The sequence below is a fragment of the Gnatocerus cornutus genome, chromosome 3 (genome assembly GCF_029298725.1).
Source record: "Gnatocerus cornutus isolate USDA-ARS CGAHR chromosome 3, icGnaCorn1.1, whole genome shotgun sequence".
Classification (NCBI taxonomy): Eukaryota; Metazoa; Arthropoda; class Insecta; order Coleoptera; family Tenebrionidae; genus Gnatocerus; species Gnatocerus cornutus.
The window spans coordinates 12531368-12558526 of NC_142235.1; the positions used below are offsets into that span (position 1 = coordinate 12531368).

The window sequence follows — 27159 nt, forward strand, 5'->3', positions numbered from 1 at the left end:
TTTATTTTCGCTTAATGCTCGTTTTCATGTGTTTTTAACAGTCGCCTCTTGTTTTTAACTTTATATTCGCGCTGGTCACATGCAAACCACTGAATTTCGTCGCAGTGGTAACCAAGTAGGCCCTGACTTTGCCTCGTGTCACATGGAACCGACTGAATTTGTTTCTTTCGGTTGGTAACAATCGTTGGGATCATGTTTTATCGAGGTTATTACGAAATTAGTGCGGTAATGAGAGTTTCTCTGTGAGTTTTTCTTTGGCCGCGCGTTCTTTCAGATGTTTCTTGAGCAATGGAAATGTCACAGTAAGTTGTAATTTTTTAGTGCAATTTCACAACGGAAGGGTTGGTAGCATTGTTGGCGGTTCCCTTCATGATTAAACTTCAAATCGGGCAAATTTTGCACCCAAATTAAGCAAATCATACGAATTCTACTAGACTTGCAGGTCATATTTCGAATTCCACTAGACTTGTTTAATTTTCAAATTGCGCGCGTTTCTCGCCCACGTCAGAGCTGTCAAAGCTGACGTTTCGTTTGAGGTTAACTCGGACTAACCTAATTTTTCTCATCGATTTTCACGACTTCTTCCGGGTTTTTCGGTAAGTTTGCGTCAGTAATTTCCGTATAATTAACCAGAGGAACGTCACAGACATGTCGACTCCGGGATACTCCAGAAGTCACAGCCCCCTTCAACACAGTTTGGATCAGGGCCCCCAACTCTTCAGCTGCGAGAATCCCCTAGAGCGGTACCACTGCGCTTCTTGTAATTTCACCACTGAGTTGACGACAGTCTTCAAGGACCACTTGCGGGACCACCTCACCCCCAGGGAGCCCCCGAAAGTGCGGAGTTACTTATGCCGGAACTGCAGTTTCCGGAGCAACTTCTCATTGGACTGGTTCAAACACGTGGTACTATATTGCACTGGGAGCGCGGAAACGGCGAGAAAACGGTACGAGTGTGAAAAATGCGACTTCAGAACGAAGTACAAGTCAAGTTTGGTCAAACACGCCAAAATGATGCATGTGAGCGACGACCAGATTCAGTGGCTGAAATGTGACCAATGCGAATATAAAGGAAGAGCCCGCGCCCACTTGATCTCCCATATTAAAAGGAACCACTTAAGCGACAATGAGATTCAGTGGTTTGCTTGTGACCAATGTGATTACAAAGCGAAAGCCAAGGCGCACCTGCAAGTCCACGTGAAGAGGAAACACTTGCCCGCGGATGAAATTCAGTGGCTGGCATGTGACCAGTGCGACTTCAAAGCCAAAGTCAAAGGCAACTTGCGATACCACGTCAGAAACAGGCATCCTGAGATTCAGTGGTTTGAGTGTGACCAATGCGATTACAAGGCGAAAATTCAATCAAACTTGGAGAGCCACAAGCGCGACAAACATTCCATTCAGTGGTTCGTATGTGACCAGTGCGAGTATAAATCAAATTTGTTGCAACTGGTGGTGCTGCACATTCAAACAGAACATGTTAAAGTGGAGGATGATCGGCGCTTCGCGTGCGAAAAATGCGATTTTCGGACAAAAACAAAATCGCATTTGAAAGTCCACGTGAAGAGACGCCACTTGACAGACGGTGAGATTCAGTGGCTTCATTGTGACCAATGCGACTTCAGAGCGAAAGTCAAAGCCAACTTGAGATCCCATATGAGGAACAAACACGGAAGCAATCAAGTTTGGTTTGAATGTGATCATTGCGACTTTAGAGGTAAAACCAAACAAGCGCTGGAGACCCACGCGCTGTTTAAACACGACGATGATATTCAGTGGTTCGAATGTGAACATTGCGACTACCGAGCGAGACAGAAAGGGTGTTTACAAAGCCACGTGACAACCATTCATGGGGGTACAACGTACGACAAAACTCGCCGGTTTGCCTGCGACCAGTGCGAGTATAAAGCTAAAGCGAATTCGCACCTACAAATTCATATAAAGCGGTGGCATTTGAGCGACGGGGAGATTCAGTGGCTCCATTGTGACCTCTGCGACTTTAGAGCGAAAGTTAAAGCCAACTTGCGCCACCACATGAGGAATAAACACGACCAGACCTTCAGGTTTGAGTGCGACCAATGCGAATATAAAGCAAGACGCCGAGGGAACTTGGAGGTCCACAAACAGAGAAAACACGCGACTCAGTGGTTTGAGTGTGACAAGTGCGAATACAAAGCGAGATTCCAAGAGTACTTAAAAACGCACATCAGACAGACCCACACTGAAAACCAGAGTTTCGCTTGCGACCAATGCGAGTACAAGTCGAAACTGAAGCCCCTCCTCCACCTACACGTCCGACGGGAACACGAACCAATAGGATCCGAGCGGCGATTCGCCTGTGACCAATGCGAGTTCTCTACTAAAACAAAATCGCATCTGAAAGTCCACGTGAAGAGACATCATTTGCCGGACGGTGAGATTGAGTGGGTTTATTGTGATCAGTGCGACTTCAGAGCGAAAGTGAAGGCGAACTTGAGGCACCACGTGAGGAATAAACACGATGCGGCTCGGTTTCAGTGCGAAAAGTGCGATTATAAAGGGAAGACCAAGCAGGCGATGAACAACCACGCGCTGGTGCGACATTTCGGCGAACAGGTATTTCAGTGGCTGGAATATGAAGAAAATGAAATAAAATCACATGTGGGTGAGGATGGGGTGAGGTGGTTCCCCTGCGAGAAGTGCGAGTTTAAAACTAAGACAAAGTCGCACTTGAAGGTTCACGTGAAGAGGAAACATTTGCGCGAGGAGGAGATTGAGTGGCTGGCATGTGACCAGTGCGATTTCAAAGCGAAAGTTAAAGCCAATTTGCGACACCACATGAGGAACAAACATTTGAATTGGTTTGAATGTGATCAGTGCGAGTATAAATCAAAATTGAAGCAACTGTGGCGCTTGCACATGACAAGAGAGCATTCCAATGAAACTCCGAAGGTTAAAACTGAGAAAAAAGTTTCAGTTAGAACAAAGTTTGAACAAGTTAAGAATTTGGGAGAAGGATGGTTGGCCTGTGATAACTGCGAGTATAAAACGAATGTCAAATCGCGCCTGAAAACGCACATAACTAGGAACCACTTAAGTGAAGACGAGATTCAGTGGCTTAATTGTGAGAAATGCGACTTTAAAGCAAAAGTAAAGGCGAATTTGGCGCTGCATATAAAAAACAAACATTTGAGTGAGGAGGAGATTCAGTGGCATGCTTGTGACAAGTGCGAGTATAGAGCGAAGCTCAAATCGAACTTGGTGCATCACAAGCAAAGGAAACATTTGGGCGACAATGAAGTGCAGTGGTTTAATTCGAAGCGCTAATAGACTGTATTTTTGTAGCCCAAAATGAAAAAAAAATGTTTTTTAACCGTTTTTTCAGCTGGTGAGGCGAATTTGGTCCCATTTGGCGCAGAATTTCACGATGAGTTTAGGCATCCACGTAGAGTCGAAGCCTAAATTGCACCAACTGGGACCAAATTTGGCCCACTTGTGTACTTTGACGCGCTCATTCGATTGACAACCAATTGAACCACCTAACCCTTGCGATAAATCGAGAAGTTTGAGCGTTGTGTTTACGAACTTGGTCTCATTTGACGCAGAATTTCACGATGAAGTCAGCGATCGATGTACGACTACCACAAACGGAGTTGAAGTTTTCGAAAATCAAAACCGCCCAGAAATTTTCACTTTTCAACCTGATCCTGTATCTATTTTTTCAAAAAACTTGACGTTATTATGTATTTTGAACCGCACTTTAAATTGGTATGCGATTCAACACGATCCGACCACATTTTCGTATGGAAAAATGGCACCATTATTTGAATTTGACTCATTTCGCGCAGAATTTCACGATGATTTCACCGAGACTTTCACATTTGACGTGGAAGCAAATCGAATGTTTTTTTAATTTTATTTCAAACCCGATTTTACAGAATAAGGCAATAGTAGTTTGTACACCAAGAACCGAACTCTCTCTTTTCATCCTTAAAAGAAGGTTTGGGTTGACCGAGCGGGCGGAAAACGATTTTCGCACCGCGGTTAACACAATATTTTCGATTCTGCATTGAAACGTCCAAAAGTGGTTTCTTCTGATGCAACATGAAATACTATTGTACTTCTCTTTTGATCGTTGGATGCACAACTCTCTTGTGACTCTCAAAGTTATTCCTCGACGGCGTTTTAAACCTGCATTCCTTACACTTGAACCATTCTAAAATGACCTTCCTGTGCTTCTTCTTGTGCAGGTCCAAAATCACTTGAAATTGCGTCTGGTAGCTGCACTTTGTACATTTCAACTTCTGAGACGTCTTATCATGTACAATTTCCACGTGTTGCTTCAAACACGCCTCGCTTTTGTCTTTATAATTACACGCGTCGCATTTAAACCACGGATTTTTACCATCAGTCAAATGTTTATTTTTACAGTGCCGAGCCAAACTAGATTTCACTTTCGCTCTATAATCGCACGTGGTACATGGAAACCACTTAATCTCGTCATCTCGCAAATGCTTCATCTTCATTTTGTGACTTCTTAGGAGCGATTTTGTTATCGCTTTAAATTCGCATCTCTCACATTGAAACCACTGAATTTCATGGTCACTCAAGTGTGACTTTTTGTGGATATTCAAGTTTCGCGTTGTTTTTGTTTTAAATTCGCATTGGTTGCATCTCAACCAATAGGACTCATCATGCTTTCTTCGGATGTGGTTAATCAAGTGCAAGCTGAGTTTGGCTTTGTAATTGCACTGATCACATGAAAACCACCGAATATCGCCGTGTCTCGCCATGTGGTACGTTAAGTCAGTTTTTTTCTTCGTTTCAAACTCGCATTTGGTGCATTTATGAGTTTCACCACCTTCATGTTTCCGGCGGAAATGTTTTTTTAGGTTTGACTTGCTCTTCGTTTTGTGGTCGCATTTTTCACATTCAAACCACTGAATTTCCGTTGCACAGACGTGTCTAAGTGAGTCTATTATGGAGGGAGTTTGGAAATTGCAGCTCTCACAAATGCAAGTTTGAAGGGGTCTGAGTTCCTCCACGCCCGCGTGTTCTTGCAGGTGCTTCTTGAACACCACCATAAGATCAGTGGTAAAGTCGCAGGCATCGCAATGAAATTCCTCGATGGGAGTATTACAATTGAAAAGTTTGGTGCAATTCTGGTGGTGTCGGTCATGATTGAACTTCAGAATCCTGGCGGTTGTCCAAAACGGGCACAAACTGCACCGATAAGGAGTTCGTGTTTTTGAGGTTATGCGGGGATTTTTTTCGAAGGTGGCCACCCACATGTCTGTAGGATGTCGTTAGAGGGTTGTACACCATTTTAATACGGTTACTCACCCTAAAACTTATAAGAACTGGTGCAAAATTGAGTACGAGAATGGTAAAACCTCAAATGGAAAGTTGACGTTTGTTCCGATTCCACCGGAGTTGTGATTGGTCACTAAGACGCGCACTATTCAAATTGCCAATCACAAGTCCTGTAAAACGCGGGATTTTTGTAATTATCTACATACAAACAACTCTAGTACGTTTTGTAATTTCGTATTTATTTACTAAAAAACCCGTCTAGTTTAATTATTTTACCCCAAAACTAATTAAAATGTGTTACTATTCATTGAAATGCATCATTCTGACCCTATGTCTCCTCAAATCCCTCTTTATTTTCGCCTTGTATTTGCACATATCACAAGGCCACCAGCGAATCTCGCTCGTCTCCACATGTACTCTGTTAACATGAAACGCCAGGTCCGTCTTCAGCTTCGTTTGATACTCGCAATGTTCGCATTTAAACCATCGAATTTCACCATCCGTTCTATGCTTCCTTTTTATATGCAGCTGTAGCCCATCTTTCGTTTTACTTTTGAATTCACATTGAGTGCAGAACACCCATTTAATCTCCTCGTCGCTTAAATGTTTCATTAGCGTGTGGACTCTTAGCTTCTCTTTGGTTTTGGATTTGAATTTGCACCGGTCACAGTTGAACCATCTTTCGGGGCATTTTACTTTCAAATGTATCTTCTTTATGTGGCTGGTCAGATTAGACCTTACCTTCGCTTTGAATTCGCACTGGTCGCATCTAAACCAATTGATTTCGTCGGGATTTGTATGTTTGCTGATTTTGTGTTGGCCGAGGCTCCATCTCTTCATCGTCGTGTATTCGCATTGGTCACATTCGTACCAAATATCGTCCCGGAGTTTCGGCTTGTTCCGGCGGCGCCTTTTCGGTTTGGGAGTTTCCGGTCTTGACGCACAATTAACGACGTGCCGCCACCAATCCAACAGGAAGTGACTCCGGAAATCGCAGCTTTTACACAGATAAGTTCGCCCTTCTTTGGCTAATTTAGTGACGTGGCGCTCTCGCAAATGCCTCCGGAACAACACCGTTTGTTCAGTCTTGAAGTTACAAACATCACAGTGGTGTAATTCGATGGGGTTTTCACAACAGAAAGGTTGGATGCCCTTGACGTGGCTCTCCATGTTTTTTTGGGGTTTATAGCGGCGATTTCAGAAGCGGGAAAGGATGACAAGTGCGAATTTAACCTTTAAACGTCAGTGTCACTTTTTTGACGTTAACCTAACCTCAATCGCTACTGTCAAAGTGACGTTTGAGGTTAAATCCGCCCGAGTTTGTTATTTTTTGCGGTTTTTGCGGTATCGAAACCGCGAAAATGAACCCCAAAAAGTGTAAATTCCGAGCCCTCTGCGAGCAGAGGCTGCAACTCTTCAACTGTCAAGCCCCCATTGAAGTCCATTGCTGCAATGTGTGCAACTTTAAGACCGGAATGGCAATGTTGTTCAAAAAGCACGTGCAGGCGTGCCACCTTTCAAAATCAGAATCAAAACTAATGCAAAGTTATCTTTGTAAAAACTGCAATTTTCGGACTAATTTCTCCTTGGACTTGTTGAAACATGTCACAGTTACTTGTACGTGGAAAAAGCAGTGTACGGAACACGATGAAATTCAGTGGCTTGAATGTGATAAGTGCGATTACAGGTGTACAGCAAAACGAAAGTCTTATCTGACTAGTCATGTAAAGAACAGACATGAGAGAACAGATGAGGATTTTCGGCACAAATGCGACCAGTGTGACTACAAATCAACCAAACGGTGGATTTTGGAAAAACACAAGAGGCACAGACATTTGCGTTCTGATGAGAGTCAATGGTTTCAATGTGATCACTGCGCGTACAAAACTAAAGCGAAATATCACTTGAAAACGCACACGAAACTTAAGCATACGAAAAGTGAGGAGGTTCAATGGGTCTATTGTGATAAATGCGATTTCAAGACGAAATTACAAACTAGTTTGAATCGGCATACGAAAATGGGGCATTTGAGAAAACAGGAAAATCGGTGGTGGAAATGTGAACAATGCGAGTATAAATCGAAATATAAAGCAGATTTGACTGTGCATATCTTAAGAATGCACGTAAGGAGTAATGAAGTGCAGTGGTGGACTTGTTACTGCGGTTACAAGGCCAAACTTGAGAAGGATTTGCTGAGACATCAGAAAAGAGTGATGCACATTACGATTGAGATAGACTAGACAAAAAAAAAGAATGTTTCTGTAAATATAAAAGTGGAATTACAAGCATTTTTTGATTTGTTTGTTTTTAAGTTTCAAAGAGTAATGAACAAGTGAAGTTTACTGTAATGTTTTCTCTGCCTTTGAGACTGACTCTCTTCTAAACAAATCTTTACGTTATTTTCGAGGTTATTGGTGACTCGTGACAAGTTATTATACCCCAAATTTTGAAGAAGCAACTAATGCACGAGTTACTGTACTCCAAATTTTGAAGCAACCAAAATAGTGAAAACTGCTGAAGAACACCGATAAAAATAACATAAAAAAGCAGTCGAGTAGATAATGTTCCAAATAGGATATTTTTCTAATTCAAATTAAGCGCGCTTTGTCAAGCAGCCAATGGGAGAAGCTGCGTTCACAAGTGGCGTGGAATCTGTACATTGTCTTTCAATGAAAATTGTCTTTCAATTAAATCTTCCCTTTACCATTGCTCTTTACCTACGCAAATACTGGATTCGGTTTATTTTCCAATTTGTTGTATAAAAACAGGAATAAAAGTTTTGCCGCACTTTCAAAATGCTTTTTAAATTTGAATGGTCCATTTTCCCGCCCTTTTTGACATTTGACAGACGCCAAAAAATAAATCAATCATGGCGGTTTGAAGACCGAACGATTTTCCAACAAACTCTTTTCGTTCGAATTCTACGAAAGCTCCACAAAACTCTTCAGTAACACTTCTATATTTTCATCATCAAGCTCAAATTCGCCAAATCCTAACCTCAAAAACCGACCATGAGTTCCAAAGTACAGCACGTGCAGGATAACTCAGTCGCTGAACGAAGACTGCGCCCCATTTACGGTAAGTATCCGTGTGACGTCCCCCTCTGTGAGCCCCCATAGTGCCACCCAACAACTCGTTGCATGAGGGGCTGTAAAGAGACACCGGGCAAAAGTAAGGTTATGTTTGCAGATTGGTTGGATATTGGTAATAACAAGAAGGCACTGCAAGAATGTGAGAAGGTGTTGAAGAAGACGCCGAATTTACAGTGCGCGAAGGCGCTGAAAGCGCTCACGTTACATCGAATGGGAAAAGAGGTGGAAGTGAGGAATATCTTGGATGCGCTGACGGCGGAGAACCCCACAGATGAGGCGACGTTGCAGGCGATGACGTTGTGTTACCGGGAACTGCAGCAACGTGAGCCCCCTTATTCTGTTTTTGTCACAACTTTACGTTACTTTTAGTGGAGAAGATCTGCAAGTTGTACGAGACGGCTCTAAAATTGGACCCCACGAACGAGGAGCTCTTCACGCATTTATTCATGTCGTACGCTCGGATTTTTGATTTCAAGTCTCAGCAAAAGACTGCAATGACTCTGTATAAGCACAAACCGAAGACTCCTTACTACTGTTGGGCTGTTATGAGTATAATCTTGCAAGCGACGCGCGGAGAGGGAAAAAACGACCCCAAAAAGCGACAACTGTTGCTCAGTCTAGCCGAGCGCATGATGGAGAAGCTCATTGTTGACGGGAAACTCGACGCTGAACAGGAAGTCCAGTTGTATGTTATGATTTTAGAGTTGCAGGAGAAGTTTGAGGAAATCCTCGTGATATTAGACGGCCCCATTGGTACGAAACTCACCTGCAGCAACTCCCCCCAAAGTCGCCTGAAGTATTTGATCCCCCTGAAGCACTGGGAAGAAATCAACTTGTTATGCAAGGGGGTTCTAGTCGAAAAGTAAGTCATCTCCACCGAGGGAGTCACATCTAAATTTTACTTCCAGTTTAGATAAATGGGATATATGGAAAGAGTACGTAAACTCAGTTTTTAAACTCATGAGCACCAACAAATGCGAGAATAACCACGATAATGGGGCCCCCGAGAACGATCTAGATACCATAGACGACACCCCGGAGAAGTGTCACGAGTTTATTTGCAGGATCGTGGAAAATGGCGCCGATAACGGTAGCCATCTTTGTTTTTCTTCAACTTAACCTCACTTTTGGTTTTAGGGTTTTTGCTGCGAGGACCATATCTGGCGCGGTTTGAACTGTGCTCAAAGCTGATGCAGCGCCAAGTTGATCCTAGCGACGTCCTCGGGGAAACAATCGAGCTGTTTATTGAGTATTTCCGGAAATTTGGGCACAAACCGTGCTGTGTCTCCGATTTGAGGATATATTTGAATCTGTTGGACCCTGAGAAGAAGGCGGAGTTGTCAACGAGGCTCATTAAGGACGTGGGGATCAGCTCCACCAGCGTGCCGCAGTCGGTAAGTTGACGGTCTGTTTGTCCGGCGACTGGGAAAAAGCCCATCGTGAGTTTGAAAACTTGCAGTTTGTTAATCTGTGGTTTTAGGAGCAGCAGATGCAGCGCCACCTATGCGCGCTGCAGCTCTCGCGCCTCTGCGGAGCCCACCGGAACCTAACTTCAGACCACCTCAAAGCTCTCGTGACAGCGTTCTCGCTGCATTACGAGCATGGTTACCAAACTTACGGCACGAAATTGCTGTCGACCGATTTGGGGCCTTCGGATCCCTACGCCTTGCTCGCAGCTCACGTCCTTTACGACCTTTCAAGGACGGAGAACAGTTCCGAGCCTTTAATAACAAGCCTTGTCCTTCTAGAGAACTTATTAAAGAACAGTCCGAGCAATTTCCATGCAAAGTTACTATGCGTCCGATTGTATCATACTGTGGGTACGTACCTTTTATAGGGAAAGATGGGGTAAGGTGGACTCACGGAACGATTGTAGGGGGATGTTTAGGTGCTCAAAATATGTACAATAGTTTAGACACGAAACATTTACAGTTGGATTCGTTGGGTTTCATACACTGTGCACGATTGCCAACGACGGGAGCGTTTTCGTTGTGCTCGAATCTGTACGATGTAACTTTGAAGTTCTTCTCGTCGAATTACAAAGATGTAAGATGTCGGATTTTGTGGTTTTTGTTTGATTTTTCTTGTAGAGCTCGGATCACATTACTTTTTCGTACAAATACGGGTCGTTCATAAAACTGGACGAATTTATGGATTTCAGGGAAAGACTGAATAACAGTATGCATTACACTTCCGTAGCAATAGATAGGATAATTCTAACCTTAATCGAATGCACCACTTTGGACGGACTCTACAATATCGACATATCACCGAAAGACAACAAAATCGACTGGGAGGCGTTAAGGTGGGCGGTCCCAACATACTAGGTGTGGCTAATCTTCTGTTTTAGAGACAATCACGATCTTAGCGTTTATATTAGTTGGGACCCGGAGCGCATCGAAGGCCCTCCTGAAGACTACGAAGACATCAAGAACTTCTTTAGTCATAATTTACTGTTTCTGAAGTTGCGAACGTCGTTCTTGTGGGCGTTGTCCGCAGGTGTGGACATCATCAAATCCACCGACGGTGTCCGAACTAAGCACGTCGAAACGTTACGAAATGTGCTCAACAGTTGGGCGGAGCTATGGGAGGAGACTCGGACACGCAAGTACACGCCTTTGAGGCAGAACCAAGTTACTTTGCCCCTCCCGTCGCGGTTACACGTTGCTATAGACACGCCCCAGGATATTGTAGCCGATATGTTTCGAGTTCTATTGGATGCGACTTCAGAGAACGGCGTAAGTGATGATCTCGTTAAGAAAATTGAAGTTTCTCTAAAGGACATGATGGAGAAAATTGAGAAACGGATGGGCGATGGAAAAAACGCGCATTTGGAGTATAGGCGCGAGAGTATGGAGTTTGTTGTAAATATAGTCGAGGTATTGGAGTCGTACGGTTGGAACAGAAAGTAACTTTTTATTTTTAGATTTTTTCGGTGTCGGCGCTCGTGTGTCTGCTGTGCAATGAATTGGTCAAACCGACACAGGGTAAAAAAGGGAAGAAGAAAGTGAACGAAACGTCAACAAAGGAATTAGTGAATCAACTCGCGAACAGTTTTAAAACGCACATTAACGAATTTCATAATCTTCTACAATCATGGGCTAATTTTAGTGTGTCAAGTGATTTATCAAGCATGTTAGAATCGTTGAATTTAAATAATCATGGACACCAAGTTTGTGAGAATATAGTCAACAGTTACGTAATGGCTTGTCGGGAGATACAGAGTGTACTGAAAAATAAAATTAAAATTTTGCAAAGTATATCATAAGATATAAAGTGTGCCATTTGACACAAGTTGTATCGTGATTGGTTGAATAAATTGTGGTTTTTAATCATTGGTTTATTCCTAGGGCGTGGTGTTGGAAAGGGCGTGTCCTAACAATCACAGGAGGTACTTAAATTAATTTACTTAAAATGGACGAATGATACAGACTTAATTGTTACGAATATAAAAAATAAAAAAGTTTATCTACTGTTAGTTGCGTGATCGTTGCCAAGAAAAGCCTTCTTTTGTTCAATCACGTGACTAGAGCTGTCCTTGGCAACTTGATTTAGGCCCTGCAACTAACGCTAGATTTACGTGCAATAAAATTAAAAACGTCAAAACAACATGATTGTAAAATTTCCAAAAAAATATACACCGTGTAAAATATACAAAAAATGGAAATGTATAAAATGGAATATCGAGGTTCGATATGTCAGTAAAAAACCTTAACATTATCGAAAGATCAGATCTTTCACTTTTGGTCCTCAATTCACTAAAAAAAAACAACTACAGTAGCAACAAGCTCGTTGTGAGGATCAAAACCAAGATGACGCTGTACGTCGAGACGTTGCTCGAGTTTAGCCAGATTAGGCCTGGAAAATTAACGTTGGGCGTTGAAATCTCTGCAAACAATTGAAAATCGTTACAATGTTATAAATCAATGACGTCATGCGCATGCCGAAACTCACCGAAACACTACGAAGAGCAACGACAATAACAAAGCCGCCGTACTTGTTGACACTGTTGCCGCATCTCCATACCTGGCTTGGCCACAGGCGGGGGGACACACGGGGATGATGGATTCTACACAAAGGCGGCGCTATACTACACATGCTCAGAGGAGGCGGGGCGTCGCCACGCCACGCCTCCGTTCACAAGCAACTAGCTAGACAACGAGGAACTAGCCAATAGAATCTTACCGAAAAGTTCTACCTCGCCCTCGGCGGTACCCAATTTGTTGGCTGCTTTACACACGTATCTGCCGTATTGACGCTTCTCAATCGTTATCACGCGGATGGTCGTATCGGTGAACTCGTCGGCTGTGGCGAAGTGGGAGATGCTGTAATGTTGGTTGTTGGACAGGGCCACCTCGTCTTTCACCCAGGTCAAGGCTGGGGGCGGGTAGGCTTCCACGTGGCATTCCAGATCCATGTCGTACTGGAGGGCTTGGCCCAGGCGGGGGCGGGGCACCGTCACCACCGGCGCAAACTCCACCTCCACGGCGATGTTTCCTGCGAAAATGTGCCAGAATGTCATTTATACCACGGACACAATTGTTTAATTAATAAGCCATTCTTGGCCAGCACACTTGAATTCAAGCATTATTTTTCAAGTTTAAAGCGAATTTACGTAACTGAAACAATTGAGAATTGTGATCTTGAAAAACCATTGACATTTTCAGTTTTCTCAGACAATTTTCACCTGAAATCATGCGTCACACTTGGGTTCTAAACTGCGTTTGTACTATGGTACCATAGTGGTACCACACCTACTGGGTTCTTGGAAATCACAGCAGACCCCAAATGTGACACATGAAATCAAGCTAAAATCGACTAACTAAGCGATTGGTGTGGTCAATTTCCCGATTCGGACCTCTCAGTGGACATACTTTTCGTTCCTCGTCCGACCCCGTTGTCAGCAATGCAGTAGTAAGTCCCTCGGTCTTCCTTCTTTACAGCTTTGATCTTCAGGACGTTCCCCCTGTAAATGGAGCCCCCAGTCGGGAGGATGGCGTTGTTTTCCCTCCTCCAGGAGATCCTCGGCGGTGGGTACCCTCCAGCGTAGCACTCCATTTCCACGGCTTCGCCCTCAGACACCACAATGGATCTCGTGGAGTTGTCAGATATGAAAGGGGGCCTTCGGACTTGAAGCTCCACTTCCGCAGACACCCTGTTGCTCGGGGAAATGAGAATTTGGCAATGATAGAACCCGGCATCGGTCTCTTGGATATCCTTGATCTGCAGCGTGTACGTGGAACTGGCCTACAATCACAAAGGTGAGGTTATGTAGTCAAGAAATCGGCGCCTACTGTGTCATAACGCAGGGAGTATCTCGACTCGTGCAAAATCAAGGAGCTTCCGGTGGAAATAGGCAAACTATTCGCGTTGGATCTCGGGTCAATTTTCATCCAGATGACAGGATAGTCAGATGTGTATTGCACAGAACACGATAACTCCACCGTACCCCCAATGTCTTTAATTTGGGTCTGTGTGATGTAAGAAATCGTCGGAGAACGTTGCCCCAAACCTGAAAAAGGAGGCTGTGAAAACAACAGGAAAATCAAGTAGGGGTGTTGACATCGGGCGTCATTTGTTTACATTTTCTTATCTTATCTTGATAGAAAATTGAGGTTATCTCAGCCGATAACACATTCACGTAACACTGCTCCAACTCAGCACTTGTTTTGTTAATAAAAAGACAAATTTTACTTACATTTTGGTAGAAAAACACATAAAAACAATAAAAGCACTGTTTGCACCGACGCCATCTTCGTTTACCACACCTGCCCAAATCCCAGTGGCGGCGCGAACGATGAGTCACTGGGGCAAAAAATTATTCCCAGAAAATTGCAGGGGGTTATCAAAACTAGTCGGGGTAGAAAGTCTGACGGTTTCACGTTCACGCTGTTAGCCCAGACCAGAAAGAACTCAAAAATAATTATAAAGAGATTAGGAAAAATAAAAGAGTGGTGGACGCGCATGGAGGAAGGAGTCACATTTAATGAAGCCTGTTAGTCATCAGAGGAATGTTATTGTATAACAAAGTCATGGAAATGATTAAATTAGACTGAATTTATTAGACCTTGTGATAATGCAGCGAGTGATTGTAATACATATTTTTTAATTTAATAGGATTTGTTTTTATTCAAGGCGTGCTCAAATGGGGGGCGATTTTATTTCGTAAAGTTGTCGTAGTTTTTAAAAATTTTGGGTTCCCGGGGCTGGAAAAAAAGCCCTCCGCCTATGGTCAAGCGACGTTTTCGAAAGTCAACGGCCACCCATCCAGAAACAACAAAAGACTCATCTCAATGAACGGATGCGAAACAATGACGACAGCTCTAACAAAGGGTTAATTACTAATTTCGAATTAATTAAAATTTAAATTAGAGAGTTGCTCAATCGATGGGACAGTTCTCTACTTTACCGACCCCGTTAGTTTGCTTACCCAGGGTCTAAAAATTGTTGTGGGTGCTTTGGGGGTTTCCCACAGGTCAGTTAAGCACCCTTTCCCTCTTTTAATTGCCTTTGCTTCAATCAGTTTTTAGTAATTTTTGTTTAAAATTAGTGATCCGAGCGCCCTCTGCGGTCCGTCATCTGTCATTTCCTCCGTTCCGAAATTTGATTTCGCTCTGCCTTGCCCAGTGGCCCCCTTATCGCCCAGTTATGAAGAAAAGCCGCGCCCGCGAGCCCCCGCCGCCGCACTGCTGCAACTGTGTCTGTAAGAACCGCGTCCTGGAGTTTCGCCCCAAGAAATCAAATCTTGCCGCCGATCGGCTGACAGTAAGTTCTCGTTTAAGTTTTGCCGCCTCCGAGCGCTCAAATCGTAACGGTTTTGGCGCTAGCACTGATCACTTCTCTTCAGCTCTTGCCGGGGTTCGTGTCAAAAGGGGTAAAGACCCGCTCTTCTTCCACATGTGAGTATTTCTCCAGTGTTTGCGTATGACGAGTGGACGTTGTAGCCTCCGATGATGACGACAGCCCCCCAAAATTGCGGCGCTCGTGGCGATTGAAGAAGAACCAGCCCGTCACAGTCTCGGGGTATTTTAATAAGTTGGTGAAAAACAAAGAGAAAGAGGAGGAAGTGGAGCTGGATGACGGGTTTGGGAGGAGAGTGTTCAAGAGTTTGATCAACTTTGAGTTGAGAAACAGTGAGTTCTACCAGAAGGGGATTCAGGAAGAGGTCAAAAGCATCGAGGGGGTTTTAAAAGGGAGAAGGAGCATGTCGAACCGAAAGCGGGCTTACAACGAAGACGACAAAGAGAACTACCCCATGAAGTGCCCCTACGTCCCCCCTTCCAGTTGGGTCTTCCAAACGCCCCCAAACAGGAAACTCAATTACAACCACCTTAAAGTTGACGAAACCGCAATGAAACCAGCGGTCATCGAGACAAGAAATGACAGAAAAATCGTTTACGAGATGAACAGAAAAGTCAACGTGGACTTGACGGGGTTCTCCCAGAACCAAGAGATTGATATTGATAAGCGGTACATGGTGGAGGTAGCCCCCTCGTTCGGGGAGGAGCCCGAAGAAAACAAGGTTTGACTCAACCTGTGTCTTCTTTCCTAACGATTTTGTTTCAGGTCGAGCCTTTTGAGCTGGAGAACCACTTCCTGAGCCTCACGTGTCGCCCGAAAAAGGCTGTGCCCACTCTTCCCAGGTTTGCCACGCTTAAACGGAAACGGGGCGATATTTTCGAGCCGCAGCCTGGATGTTCGACTGATACTGACTACAGACCCAACGAGGGTTTCATAGAGACTTTAAACTTGAATTCGTTTGAGGAATCGTTCACTTTTACTTTTACCAGTGGCGAGGGAGACCAGGGCACCACTGGACACCTCTTTGATTTTGAAGGCAACAAGAAGAATTCCTTCAATTTTCGCTTCTAGACTGACTAGATTTTGTAAATAACAAGAGTTTATTTTATTAATTTTCAAGTTTATTTCGTGCAATTGTTACTGAATTTGGATTCGGCGTTCCTATGCAATATTAATTTGTGTCGTTTTCAAGGAATCAAAGTTGTATTTGATTTACAGAAGTATATTAAGGTGAATCGTTGTTAATAAATAGTTTATTTGGGATTTTTTTTTTTTGATAGGGTAAAGTGGGGTAAGTGGGCCATACCGGTAGTGCACGCTAGGGTACACCGGGGTAATAGACGGACCTACAGAAACAATTATTTATTTTTTATATATTTTTTACACTTTAGATTTATTCCTAATAGCTAAAATACTTTCATTTTGAAACGTCTTTGTCAACCATGTCGCAAGCATATCGCTCGTTTCATAAATATTCACATTTACAGTATAATTTATCTAACAGCTTTTGATCTAAACCCGCATGAGATGTTCTATCGAAAAAAAAAGCATTCAATAAGTACAGTAAAATATCACAATGAAACAATACTTTTTTTTCGTGACAAAATTTAGTTCTGAACACCCCATATAGTTGTTGAAGAAGAAACTAGTGCACTAACCAATCAGCTGCTTGTATTCCTTATTCGAAGAACTAAAAATTTTTTCTCAACAGCTACGTTGTCTCATTTGTACATCGAAAGGAAAAAGTCGTGTGAAAAAGATAGAGATGGTGCAAAAAACACTTAGAATGGCAATATCCGGCCGTAAACAATAAAAAATAAATAGTAAAGCGTACTTCCTAAAAAGTAGTAAAAAAACGCCCTAAGGCTGTAAACAACAATCAACAAGTCACTTTTCTAAAATCCCCAGACCACGCCCTTTCATTCATATTTACAAGTTTTCTAACAAAATAGATCTTCGATCGTCGATTTTAGAAAAGTAAGGAATTGTAGCATCATCTGGCGGCGGCTTACTTTATTACTTATAATATTGCTGCGTTATCGATGCTGTTCCGGCTCGGAATTAACGGGCTGAGAGTACCAGCCACTTTCTGGCCCCGTTCCATTTCGTAGTGGGTGTCCAACGGGATACCTGAAGATAAACAATGTCAAACAAAACGAGGGGTGAAAAATAAAACTTACCCGTTTCAGCACTTGACTTTGTAGGGATGAACGAAGCTACGACGAGCGCGCATATGACTAGAAATGCGCCGAAGACGAAGGGCGGCCCCGGCACCAACTGCAAGAGTACATAATCAGAAAATGGACGACACCAATCGCTTACTTGGTCAATTCTAGCTTGATTTCATGGGTCACACTTTGGGTCTACGGTGAGTTTTAACACACCGAGTATAGTACCACCGTGGGTACTACAGTTATCAAAAATTGGCTAGACCCCACGTGTGATACATGATTTCAGACTAAAATTGACTGATAAAAGGAACTTCGATGTTGGTTACGCAAAATAACAAACGGCCTGGGCACCACCTACAAAACAACAAAAACCGAAATATGGACGACACCATTCGCTTAGTTGGTCGATTCTAGCGTGTTTTCATGTATCACACTTGGGGCCTATGGTGAGTATTACCACACCCAGTACCCAGTATACCAGTACCGTGGGTACTACAGTTACAAAAAGTTGTCTAGACCCCCACGTGCGATATATGATTTCAGACTAAAATTGACTAACTAAAACAACTTCGATGTTGGTTACGCAAAAACATCAATTCCACTTATTTTAATTACATGTAACTCGTAAAATCGTGCATTAATTGACACGCAACCGCCATAATTCGCTTAATAAGACAAATTTAGCTTGATTTGATGTATCGCACTTCGAATCAGTTACAATTTTGCACATCATGGTACCATCAGTACCACTAGAACCATTATCTGAAAATCATTTAATCCCACTGGTGCGACACATCATTTCACGCTAAAATCGTCTGACGAAGACAATTATGGTGTTGAAATCCCTCTCCGGCTTAGGTATCCTCACCTGTGAGTAGCTATCCGCGTCGTGCACGGGCGTCGAATGCGTGCCTCCGTCCTGGTTCTCTCCCTCGTTGAGGTCCACGTGGAAAACATAAAAAATCAGCCCGAACATCGCCGGCCCCAACCCGTTACACAGCCCCCTCATCCCCGTCACCATCCCTTGTACCACCCCTTGCCGATCGGGGGTACTAACAATCGACACGAACGCCGAAATCGCCGGATACGTGATCGAACTCATCGACGCCAGCATTCCAGCCGCCCACATCATCCACGTGGTGGTACCAAAACCGTACCAAAGCAACTGGAGCATTTCGAAGAGGAGCCCCAACATAATGGTGTGTTTGCAGCCCAAGTTCTTCATTAGAGCGCCAAGACAGAGTTGTGTGAGGACAGCGAGAAGGCCAACAAGGCCGACGAAGACGGCCACCATGGGGGCACTCCAGCCCATCACGAGTTTCAGGTAAACGAAGATGCAACTGTATTGGCCGGCTTCTGGGAGGTAGGAGAGGAATACAGTGATGCAGAGGAGGAGGATGGTGGGGTCTTGGCCGACGTTACGGAGGGATGAGAAGGGGTCGGCTTGCTCCCAGCTGATGGGGGAGACACGCACCTTCTCGGGGAGGCTTTCGGGGACCGCGACGAGGATGAAGAAGACGTCGAGGATCGCCACGGCCGTGGCGAGGGCCACCACGAGGGAAACAGACCATCTGAAGGGCAAAAAGTACGATATAGTACCACATGTATTTCAAATAAAAACAAGCAAACAACAAAACACAAAAAACTATTAAAATAACCATGAAAAAGTAATTTACACATTCATTATGAGTATTATTATTATTATTTTTAGCAAGTAAATAAAAACTAGGCCAACAAAACATTTACTTTGTGTTTGAAATGCAAATAGCCGCGATAAGCACGAATAATTTATGATTGCGTCGGGCTACTGATAACAAATTGTGACACCTGAATTTTGGAAAATCACGATTGTCTGAGATTGATCCATATCAAGTGGGTCACGAGTAAGCTTTACGATTACGTTTTGTGCAAAAATTAAATTCAGTCTGATAAAAAAATAACTTTGAAATTATTATTTCCAGGAAAATATCAAGTAGACTATATAATTTTATGACTGATATCTTTAAAACTATAAATTTACTTTAAATTGGTTCAACCTGGAAATGTTGATAAAATAACGATGACAAAAAATGCACATGTTTGAAATGCAATATGAACAAATTTGAAAACAAAATGGCGGATCCAATATGGCCCTAATGATAAAAATAATTCAATTTAAGTAAAGAAGACCATGTTGGAGCAACTCAAAAAATAACTTTCGGCGTTTTAAGAGCTACATCAGCTTGATGAAATCATTTGGGCGAGCGAAGCGAGCTATATTCGTTTACCCATAACATGAAAACACTTTAAATTCTAATCGAATCCAATTGAAACTACAGTAGATTGCTGGAACGGTTAATTTTAGCTTGGTTTGATGAATCGAACTATTGCGTTCCACAGATTTTAGTGATCAATGGTTCCACTGTGGGTGATAGTCTAAAAGTTATTTTATATCCCAAGTGTGACACATGATTTCAGGTTAAAATTAACCGAGAAAAGAAACTATGATATTAGTTTTCCACCAGAGTGTTTCTACAATTTTCACTTGTTTTAATTAGGTATTAAGCCTTTAAACTTGAAATGTAATGAGTAAATTTGAACGAAACCACCGTAAATCGCTTAATTAGAAAAAATAAGTTTGTTTATACGCATCACACTTTGGGCCTAGAAGACTTTTACATAGAGCTAGAATAGTACCAGCACTAGAACTACACGCTGGAAACTATTCAAACCCACAAGTGCGATACATGTTTTCAAACTAAAATTAACCCACAAATAAAACTATGACATTAATTTCACCATTTTCACTTGTTTAAATTACGAGTTAAGCCCTAAAGTTCGAAATTCTCTAAGTGAATTCGACTGAAACCACCTGAATTCGCTTAATTAGATAAAAAGAACTTGATTTCATGTATCACACTTTGAATTTGCAACCATTTAACACAGACCAAGAATAGTACCAGCACTAGTACCATACGTTGGAAATTATTCAAACCCACAAGTGCGACCCATGTTTTCAGGCCAAAATTGTCTGAAAAAACGAACTACAGTATTAGTTTTACCACCGAATCCAATTCCACGACTTTCACGTGTTTTAATTAAGTGTGGGTCCCAAAACGAAACCTTGCGGAGCTCCCCTTTGACATTTATTGCAAATTTACATTCAACAAAATATGATCACTGGGTAAACCAATAAGACAAGAAATAAGACAAGAAATCGCTGATAACAAATTCAGCGACAGAACAGATTTGATTTCCTGAATCGATGTATCAATGATTTGCTAATTTATCTGATGAGAACGCAGCTTACTGCACAAATTCCAGTACCGTGTATTGACATGATTCATCAAGTGTCCGAAATTCTCCGCGCGATAATGAATATGATAACAAACCAAGGTCTGACAAAACAGGATGTCCTTGATACGCACCTCTCCATCAAATAGGCCCCCAACGCCGGCGAAATGACCATACTGGCCGCAAACGTAGCACTGACCAACCCATACGCTAACGACCTGTCTTTCTGGTCGGTCACGTCGGCCACGTACGCGAAGACAACGCTGAACGTGACGGCGAAGACTCCAGAAATGCTGACCATGGCGAAGAACCAGAACGTGTTGATGGTCATCAAAGGGATGGGCAAACACGTGAAGAACACTGTTATGAGGAGAAACAGTTTCCTGCCACATACGTCGGATAGAGCCCCGACTAAGGGGGCACTGAGGAAGCTCAAAATGCCTTTGATCCCCATAATTAGACCGTTCATTAGAAACGTGTGGTCTGGGAACGTAGTGTTTAATACTGATATGACAGGCATTGTGAGCAGCCCCCACGCGAAGAACTCCAGGAAGATGACGACCAGGGCATGATAGAGGCTGGGCATGCCTATACCCGACGTCTGAAACACAAAGTGAGGTTATGAGATTACACTCCAAGGGGGCTTACGGGAGGGTATTTCAAGTAAAAGCGACGAAATCTACGGAAATTAAAAATGTACTTTTTGACTAAATAGTAAAAAACCAACATGCACATCACGAATTCGCTGTAATCACTGATAAGAAGTCTTATCAGTTTTGTGGAGGGAGCATGAGCCCCTTTCAATGAGTTTATCATCTTCAGGTGATGAGATTTGACCTTGATGCGGTCTTTTCCATGATTTCGTTGCTTTTGTTCGATTTTCAACAACTGTCACATTTGATTATACTCACAGTGACAACTCCATCCTTGGCGATCGATTTACGAGACATCATTATGATGCCCGCCATTCTTTTCGAAGACTTTGCCTTCATTTCTTCCTCCTCTGTCATCGACAGTCTTTTCAAGAGTCTTAGTAACACTTTAAAACTAACATTATCGCGAATTAGTTATCGACTCACTGACGTTACACCACAGCCGCCATAACCTTTGTTACTGACGTTTATTACCAACCACGCGCGGAAAATCCCCAAAAACACCAAAATAAGCAATCGAGAGGGGATTTCGTGGGGAATCACTGACGACCAGAGAGTTGAGACTAATATTACTAGAGGATGAAAAGGTGGTGGTGGGGATGTTTTAACAAGGGCGCCATGTTGGAAATAGTCTTTCTTGAAATTTATGCAACCAAATTTGATTCAATGTACTGATTAAACAATTTATTTCCATGATATTAAGGCTGTTCTACCCCTCAACTAAAATTCGTGTTTTGAAAAATATGCAACCCAACATACAAACCATTTGACACATGCCAATCATCCATAAGGGTGAAAATCGTCTGTAAAATTAGCATATTTTCTACGGCAGTACAGCAATAAACCAGGCAGATGAATTTGCCTTGGTTCGGAGTTTGTTTCATAGATTTTTCTTATTTCTAAATACGATGTCCCTCGAAATTAATTGAATGTATTGGAAAATTATCATTAATGATAATAAATTGAAATGAATAAAATAAAGATGTTTTCCCATCTTGTTATTTCTTTTGCTTCAATGTTTACGCTGTTATTAATAAAATCCATTGCAACAAATTTAAAAATCTGGCGCATGTGTGTTTTCAGCACTTCCAAATAAAATAAAATATTTCATGTAAACTATTTTCGAAAACAAAATTAGTTTTCAAATATGTGTAAATGTGCTTTGATAGGTAGAGAAATTAGAGTGAGGTTTGCGAAGAAACCATATTCATTACCAGTTTTCAGGTAGAGTCCTAAAAGCAAGAAAGCTAATCCATCCTTCCAAGTATAATATTAAATTGTCTTTAAAATGTGACACTTCACATGACAGAATCAAAAGAAACAAACCCAACTGAGGGTGAGTTTTTATTTGATCTCTCGATACATACAGGTGTCCGGAAAGTCGCGCACCACTGTGATACTGTATCATCGAACAATGCCATAGATCACCAGAAAAATGTTAAAAAAAATCATGTCTTTTTTATGGATTAAAGAGGAAAAGTTTAATGCCAAAATTAACGATTTCTGGGCAGTAATTTTAGGTTCAGAAAAAATTTTTACTTAAAGGACATTTTACGCAAAGGCATGGTGCAAAAGAAAAATCGAAAAAATCTTGTTAGAAATGGCAGAAAACTGTTTATAAAATTTTGTAATCAACAATCTCTATCAGTGTGACATCGTTCACATGAAACCATAGTTATATTACTCGTCCATGAACCGACCTGACCGACTAACGCCAACAATACAACACCGAGGTTACTATGGCTTTGAATACTAGAAATTTAAATTATTGGAGGAACAGTGCAGCAATGTTGCCATTTTCCTAATTTTCTTTTGGTCCTCCTGCAAAAATAGAGAATCTGCAATTTTTTCAACATTTTTTTTTGTATTCTGGGGGACCACCCAATTACCTCCTTTCAAGATTAGTGTGCCACTTGTAAGTACATATATGTGTTGTTATTTATTTTTTTATTTATTTATTTATTAATTTATTTACTTATTTTTTATTTTCATCGCTTTGGAAAATATGAGATTAATTTGCAACAAACTAACAAACAATAAAAATCTTGGATCAAAAAAAATACTTAGCCTTACTACCTTACTATTTTTGCATCTCGAAAATTGAAATGTATCTTATACAGAGTGTCCCAGAACTCGCGCCCCAGAGAGCAAGGGAGGGTGCCGACAGCAATACAGATGGTAAATTTCAAAACAAAAATTGACCAAGTTTAATAGTATTCAAGAACTGATAAAAAGTTAACAACCAATACCGAAAGCTTATTCGAGAAGTGGAGTAAATGGCCATCCCAATTTCCTAGGCAACGAGAGTCTAATGTTTAACTGACCAATGGATGATTCAAATTCTGTTCAGCTTCGGGATTGGCTACAGATTTTTTGTCTTATCTCGGTTATTTTTTGAGTTAAAAAATTATGGTTTCAAAATTTTGGTTCAGAATTGTTGCCTCCATAAGCCCTTTCTCTCAGGGGCGCGAGTTCAGGGACACCTGTATTTGAGTTGGAATTTATAGTTGATAAATCAATAAAGATCAAAGCTAACATTTGGAAAAAGCATAGCGATTACTGAATTACTATTTAGGTACATATTTTTGAAATCCAAAGGATAGATTTTGAGATCCAATAGATAACTCAAAATTTGACGTCTCAAAACAAGAGTGCATCTCAATTATACGAAAGATAAGATATTTTCTTTCAGAAATTTTTATTTTAAAAGTATTAAATATTTGTAAACACTGATTGCAAATAACATTAGCAAACCAGAATTTTACTTCTTAGAAATATGCCAATCCGAAGAAGTTAACTAGGTAATTTAAAAAAAAGGAGGGGAGCTTTGTTTATCTTTATAAGAAGGGTAAGAAGTTGAATAATGGAAGCTGCCATAATTTTAGAAGGGTTTGAAAAGTCGTTAAAGCAGCACAATTTAAGATATATGTAAAAGAATAATTGGCGATAGCGACAGCAGTGTTTAAAAAAAAATAGAATACGGAAGCTGTATGGTCCGGCATATTTTATAGAAAAAATTTAATGTCGGAATCATATTTTGCGTAATTATTGCAATAAGATTAGGGAAATTGCCAAAACACCGCGGACGGTCACAAATTTACGAAATTTTTTGAAGTTTTGAACCTCTGTGGTTTGCGCACTTAAATTTAGAAAAAATGAAGATTGTCCACTACAAGAGAAGATAGCTAATTTGAAGAAAGATATTTTGAATGGCCCACAACACATTTTTGGCAATCACGAAAATTGTGCGGAGTACTTTTGTAAGAAAAGTGGCCAATTAAATGAAATTCAAATTTTATCATTTCAAAACTCCATTTTGTACAAAACGTTTATGCAGTCAGTGAATAGAGTTGCAAATTTATTATTTTTTTAATTGAGTGTATTTTATTTGATAATTAGAATTTTCGTTCGTTGGTAATTGGACGAGCTTTAGCCTGGCAAGAAAATTTAGTAATAATAATCTTGATAAGAATGAAATTAAAATGTTATGGGATTCATGATCTTCAGCTCTCGGTAGTGAGTAGGTATCTGGTTGGGTAGGTATCTGGTTGGGGTTCCAATGGTCAATCCCGACTCGGTCGAGCCGTAGTCCTCGAACCGTCATTAGGATTAGAGACCCCTGCTGTGAGGGGTTGTAAATCATTTGTATTTTGAAGTGTTGGTTGCCGACTTTTAGAAAATTGGGGACCATTTTTACATTACATTTTATTTTTTTCTAAAATAACTATTCATAATTGAAAAAAATCAAGGAGTTTCCCGGGTGTAGAATACAATTCTCTATCTATCAAGTCGTAGTTCAAGCCAAAATTCCTAAAACTGTGCCCGTAAAACGACATGGCGTTTTTTCAGTTTTTATTTTTTTTAAATAAATCTATAAAGAATTTTTGAAAATCACAGAGTTTCCCGTGTACATTTCGATATTGTCTACACGTACAAAAAAAATCAAAACTCCAACTCTTAATTTGCGGCCGTAAAAAGTAATGGCGTTTTGCGCTAGTTCCTATGCACTTCGGCCGAGGTAGGACATAGCCTTAAAGATACGGCTCAACCACATCAATAGACAATTTAATTTTAAATTGTCTGGGGAAAGTTTTAGACAAAAATTAACCAAAATTGATTTATTTAAACACCAGTAATGATAAATTCAATCAATTTGACTACTAAGATGGCCCCTTGAGAACACAGCTACTTTTTAAGGAAAATACCCCGATTTTCAAGGGTTAACAGAAAAGCAGAAAAATCGTGAAGACTCCCGTTTTTAAGATATATTTTAAAATTAACATTTTTTAAAGAATTTGCTCGGTTTTTCCAAACGTACCCTTTTTTAAATAAGTCAAAATTCGGACAAAGTCCTCATGAGCGAAGCGAATTTTAAGAAATATATCCTGTTTTATCAAACGTGAATATGGTTTTGGTCAAGAAAAGTTATCATTTAAAAATACTTAAAATTCGTCATTTAACCCTGTTTTTTCTGTTGGGCTGCTTCACAACAAAAATGTATTGGGCCACAAGCCCTTCGAAATACTTTGTTTTTTAAGCACTTTACCCCTATTGTAACTCTCTACTTAAAAAGTTAAAATTTGCCTTTTTTGCTCAGTTTTTCTATGATGGAGTCACTTCAGCAAACAATGGGGAGTGATAGATCACCCCCCATAAAATTCAATAGAATTTACACCAGTTTTCAAGACGGTTAAAAAAATGTTGATTTACAAGGCTTTTAGACAAGTTTTTTTTTCAATTTATATTTTGATTCTAAGATTAAATATTTTTTTATAATAATTGGGGCAGCTCGAATTATTGAAAAACAAACAATTTGAAGATAAAATAGATTGGAAAAAGGTATCAAAGCACCCAAAATTATCGGAAGGCTTTATTCTTGAATTCTTTTATAAAGTTGATTGGGAAAGGGTATTAAAGTACCAAAAATGATCAGAAGATTTTATAAGAGAAGTTCATGACTTTTAGACCTGCGGAGTCGTAGAATTTGACGATAATAAGAGAGCAATAAAAAGAAATGAAGATGTTAAAAATATGTGATAGATCACAGACGATTAATTAGTTTTATTATTTGATCGATAAGACCACATTTAAATCCAAAAACTGTCAAGTCAAATTTATCAGATTTAACTAGTGTATTTGAAATATCATCAAATTCATAATACATTTTATCTTTAAAGAAATATAAATTTCTATATCTGAATGCTCTGCTTATATTTGGAGGTATTCCAGCAAATAATTCTGAAATAAGGCCATTTTTCTTTGATCTAAACAAACACTCATCAAACTCAATGTACAAGACTTTATCATAAAATATATATGTTTTTCCAGAATAAGTTCTAAATATTGCATCAATTCTTTTTCCTTTTGGTATTCCTAAATTTTCAATAGATTGACCGTTATATCCACTTTTAACATTAAAACTTGGAAAATCAATTAAATAATATAAATTTTTAACAACCATTAAAACATCGCTTGAAGGTCTTTGATAAATATGTGAAATTTCTTGAAAATCATTTGGTAAAAAATATAAATAATCTTTAATTAATTTTGGTTCTTTATCATAAGTCATGTCTTTTAAATTGACTAACCAAACATATTTCTTATAAAAAATATACATATGATGATTTGCAATTAAGAATGTATCAATTTCTTTATTAAAATCACATAAATTACTGAATATACCTCTAGGCTGACCTTCAGGGACGCTTTGCCCTACAGTAGGTTTAACTGTTGTTGTTGGTATTAATTCATATTTTAATCGTTCAGGTCTTCCATACAAATATTGAATTGCTCACACATCATCTTGTGATAATTCAAAAATATCTCCAGTATGTTCAATACCTAATGTATGTCCAATCTCATGTAATAATACAGTAA

At 40.7% G+C, this 27159-nt stretch overlaps 7 protein-coding genes across 8 annotated transcripts; 3 read left to right on the forward strand and 4 right to left on the reverse strand.

Moving 5' to 3' along the window:
• Window positions 1–717: 717 nt before the first annotated feature.
• Window positions 718–7568, forward strand: LOC148177016 (uncharacterized; the record flags this gene model as incomplete). Its single annotated transcript, XM_088033248.1, has 20 exons — window positions 718–3301; window positions 3365–3367; window positions 3417–3474; window positions 3541–3871; window positions 3918–4022; window positions 4065–4172; window positions 4230–4478; window positions 4521–4589; window positions 4666–4721; window positions 4786–4940; window positions 4984–5195; window positions 5257–5274; window positions 5338–5414; window positions 5461–5509; window positions 5555–5695; window positions 5743–5822; window positions 5908–6270; window positions 6330–6404; window positions 6435–6512; window positions 6596–7568. Coding segments are annotated over 20 exons (5748 nt in total), but the record flags the coding sequence as incomplete, so codon positions are not given.
• LOC148177017 (uncharacterized) lies at window positions 4017–5431 on the reverse strand. The gene is made up of 2 exons (XM_088031826.1): window positions 5323–5431; window positions 4017–5272 (listed from the first exon to the last, which is right to left on the reverse strand). Exon 2 carries the CDS (start codon window positions 5268–5270, stop codon window positions 4092–4094), a length of 1179 nt encoding a protein of 392 aa, XP_087887952.1. The 5' UTR covers window positions 5271–5272; window positions 5323–5431; the 3' UTR covers window positions 4017–4091.
• LOC148177018 (uncharacterized) lies at window positions 5511–6584 on the reverse strand. Its single transcript, XM_088031827.1, has one exon. The coding sequence runs from the start codon at window positions 6460–6462 to the stop codon at window positions 5593–5595; it is 870 nt and encodes a 289-aa protein (XP_087887953.1). The 5' UTR covers window positions 6463–6584; the 3' UTR covers window positions 5511–5592.
• Window positions 7569–8128: 560 nt separating the features above from the next.
• Window positions 8129–11716, forward strand: psidin (phagocyte signaling impaired). The gene is made up of 10 exons (XM_088031813.1): window positions 8129–8370; window positions 8482–8706; window positions 8754–9246; window positions 9293–9474; window positions 9522–9778; window positions 9865–10204; window positions 10261–10430; window positions 10475–10689; window positions 10735–11263; window positions 11311–11716. The coding sequence occupies exons 1-10, from the start codon at window positions 8304–8306 to the stop codon at window positions 11650–11652; spliced, it is 2820 nt and encodes a 939-aa protein (XP_087887939.1). The 5' UTR covers window positions 8129–8303; the 3' UTR covers window positions 11653–11716.
• A 58-nt stretch (window positions 11717–11774) lies between these two features.
• On the reverse strand, window positions 11775–14172 carry Lac (septate junction protein lachesin). The gene is made up of 6 exons (XM_088031814.1): window positions 14083–14172; window positions 13679–13896; window positions 13259–13631; window positions 12570–12881; window positions 12339–12453; window positions 11775–12272 (listed from the first exon to the last, which is right to left on the reverse strand). Exons 1-6 carry the CDS (start codon window positions 14135–14137, stop codon window positions 12251–12253), a joined length of 1095 nt encoding a protein of 364 aa, XP_087887940.1. The 5' UTR covers window positions 14138–14172; the 3' UTR covers window positions 11775–12250.
• A 431-nt stretch (window positions 14173–14603) lies between these two features.
• Window positions 14604–16448, forward strand: LOC148177021 (uncharacterized). Its single transcript, XM_088031815.1, has 5 exons — window positions 14604–14859; window positions 14935–15149; window positions 15232–15283; window positions 15329–15906; window positions 15951–16448. The coding sequence occupies exons 2-5, from the start codon at window positions 15033–15035 to the stop codon at window positions 16254–16256; spliced, it is 1053 nt and encodes a 350-aa protein (XP_087887941.1). The 5' UTR covers window positions 14604–14859; window positions 14935–15032; the 3' UTR covers window positions 16257–16448.
• Window positions 16449–16532: 84 nt separating this feature from the next.
• On the reverse strand, window positions 16533–21728 carry LOC148177022 (solute carrier family 71 member 1). 2 transcript variants are annotated; one of them, XM_088032598.1, is made up of 5 exons: window positions 21541–21728; window positions 20764–21230; window positions 18225–18927; window positions 17366–17462; window positions 16533–17315 (listed from the first exon to the last, which is right to left on the reverse strand). In XM_088032598.1, exons 1-5 carry the CDS (start codon window positions 21637–21639, stop codon window positions 17206–17208), a joined length of 1476 nt encoding a protein of 491 aa, XP_087888724.1. In that variant the 5' UTR covers window positions 21640–21728; the 3' UTR covers window positions 16533–17205. The 2 variants fall into 2 exon arrangements, with proteins under 2 accessions (XP_087888724.1, XP_087888723.1); XM_088032597.1 differs by lacking the exon at window positions 21541–21728 and adding an exon at window positions 21278–21382.
• Window positions 21729–27159: the final 5431 nt, after the last annotated feature.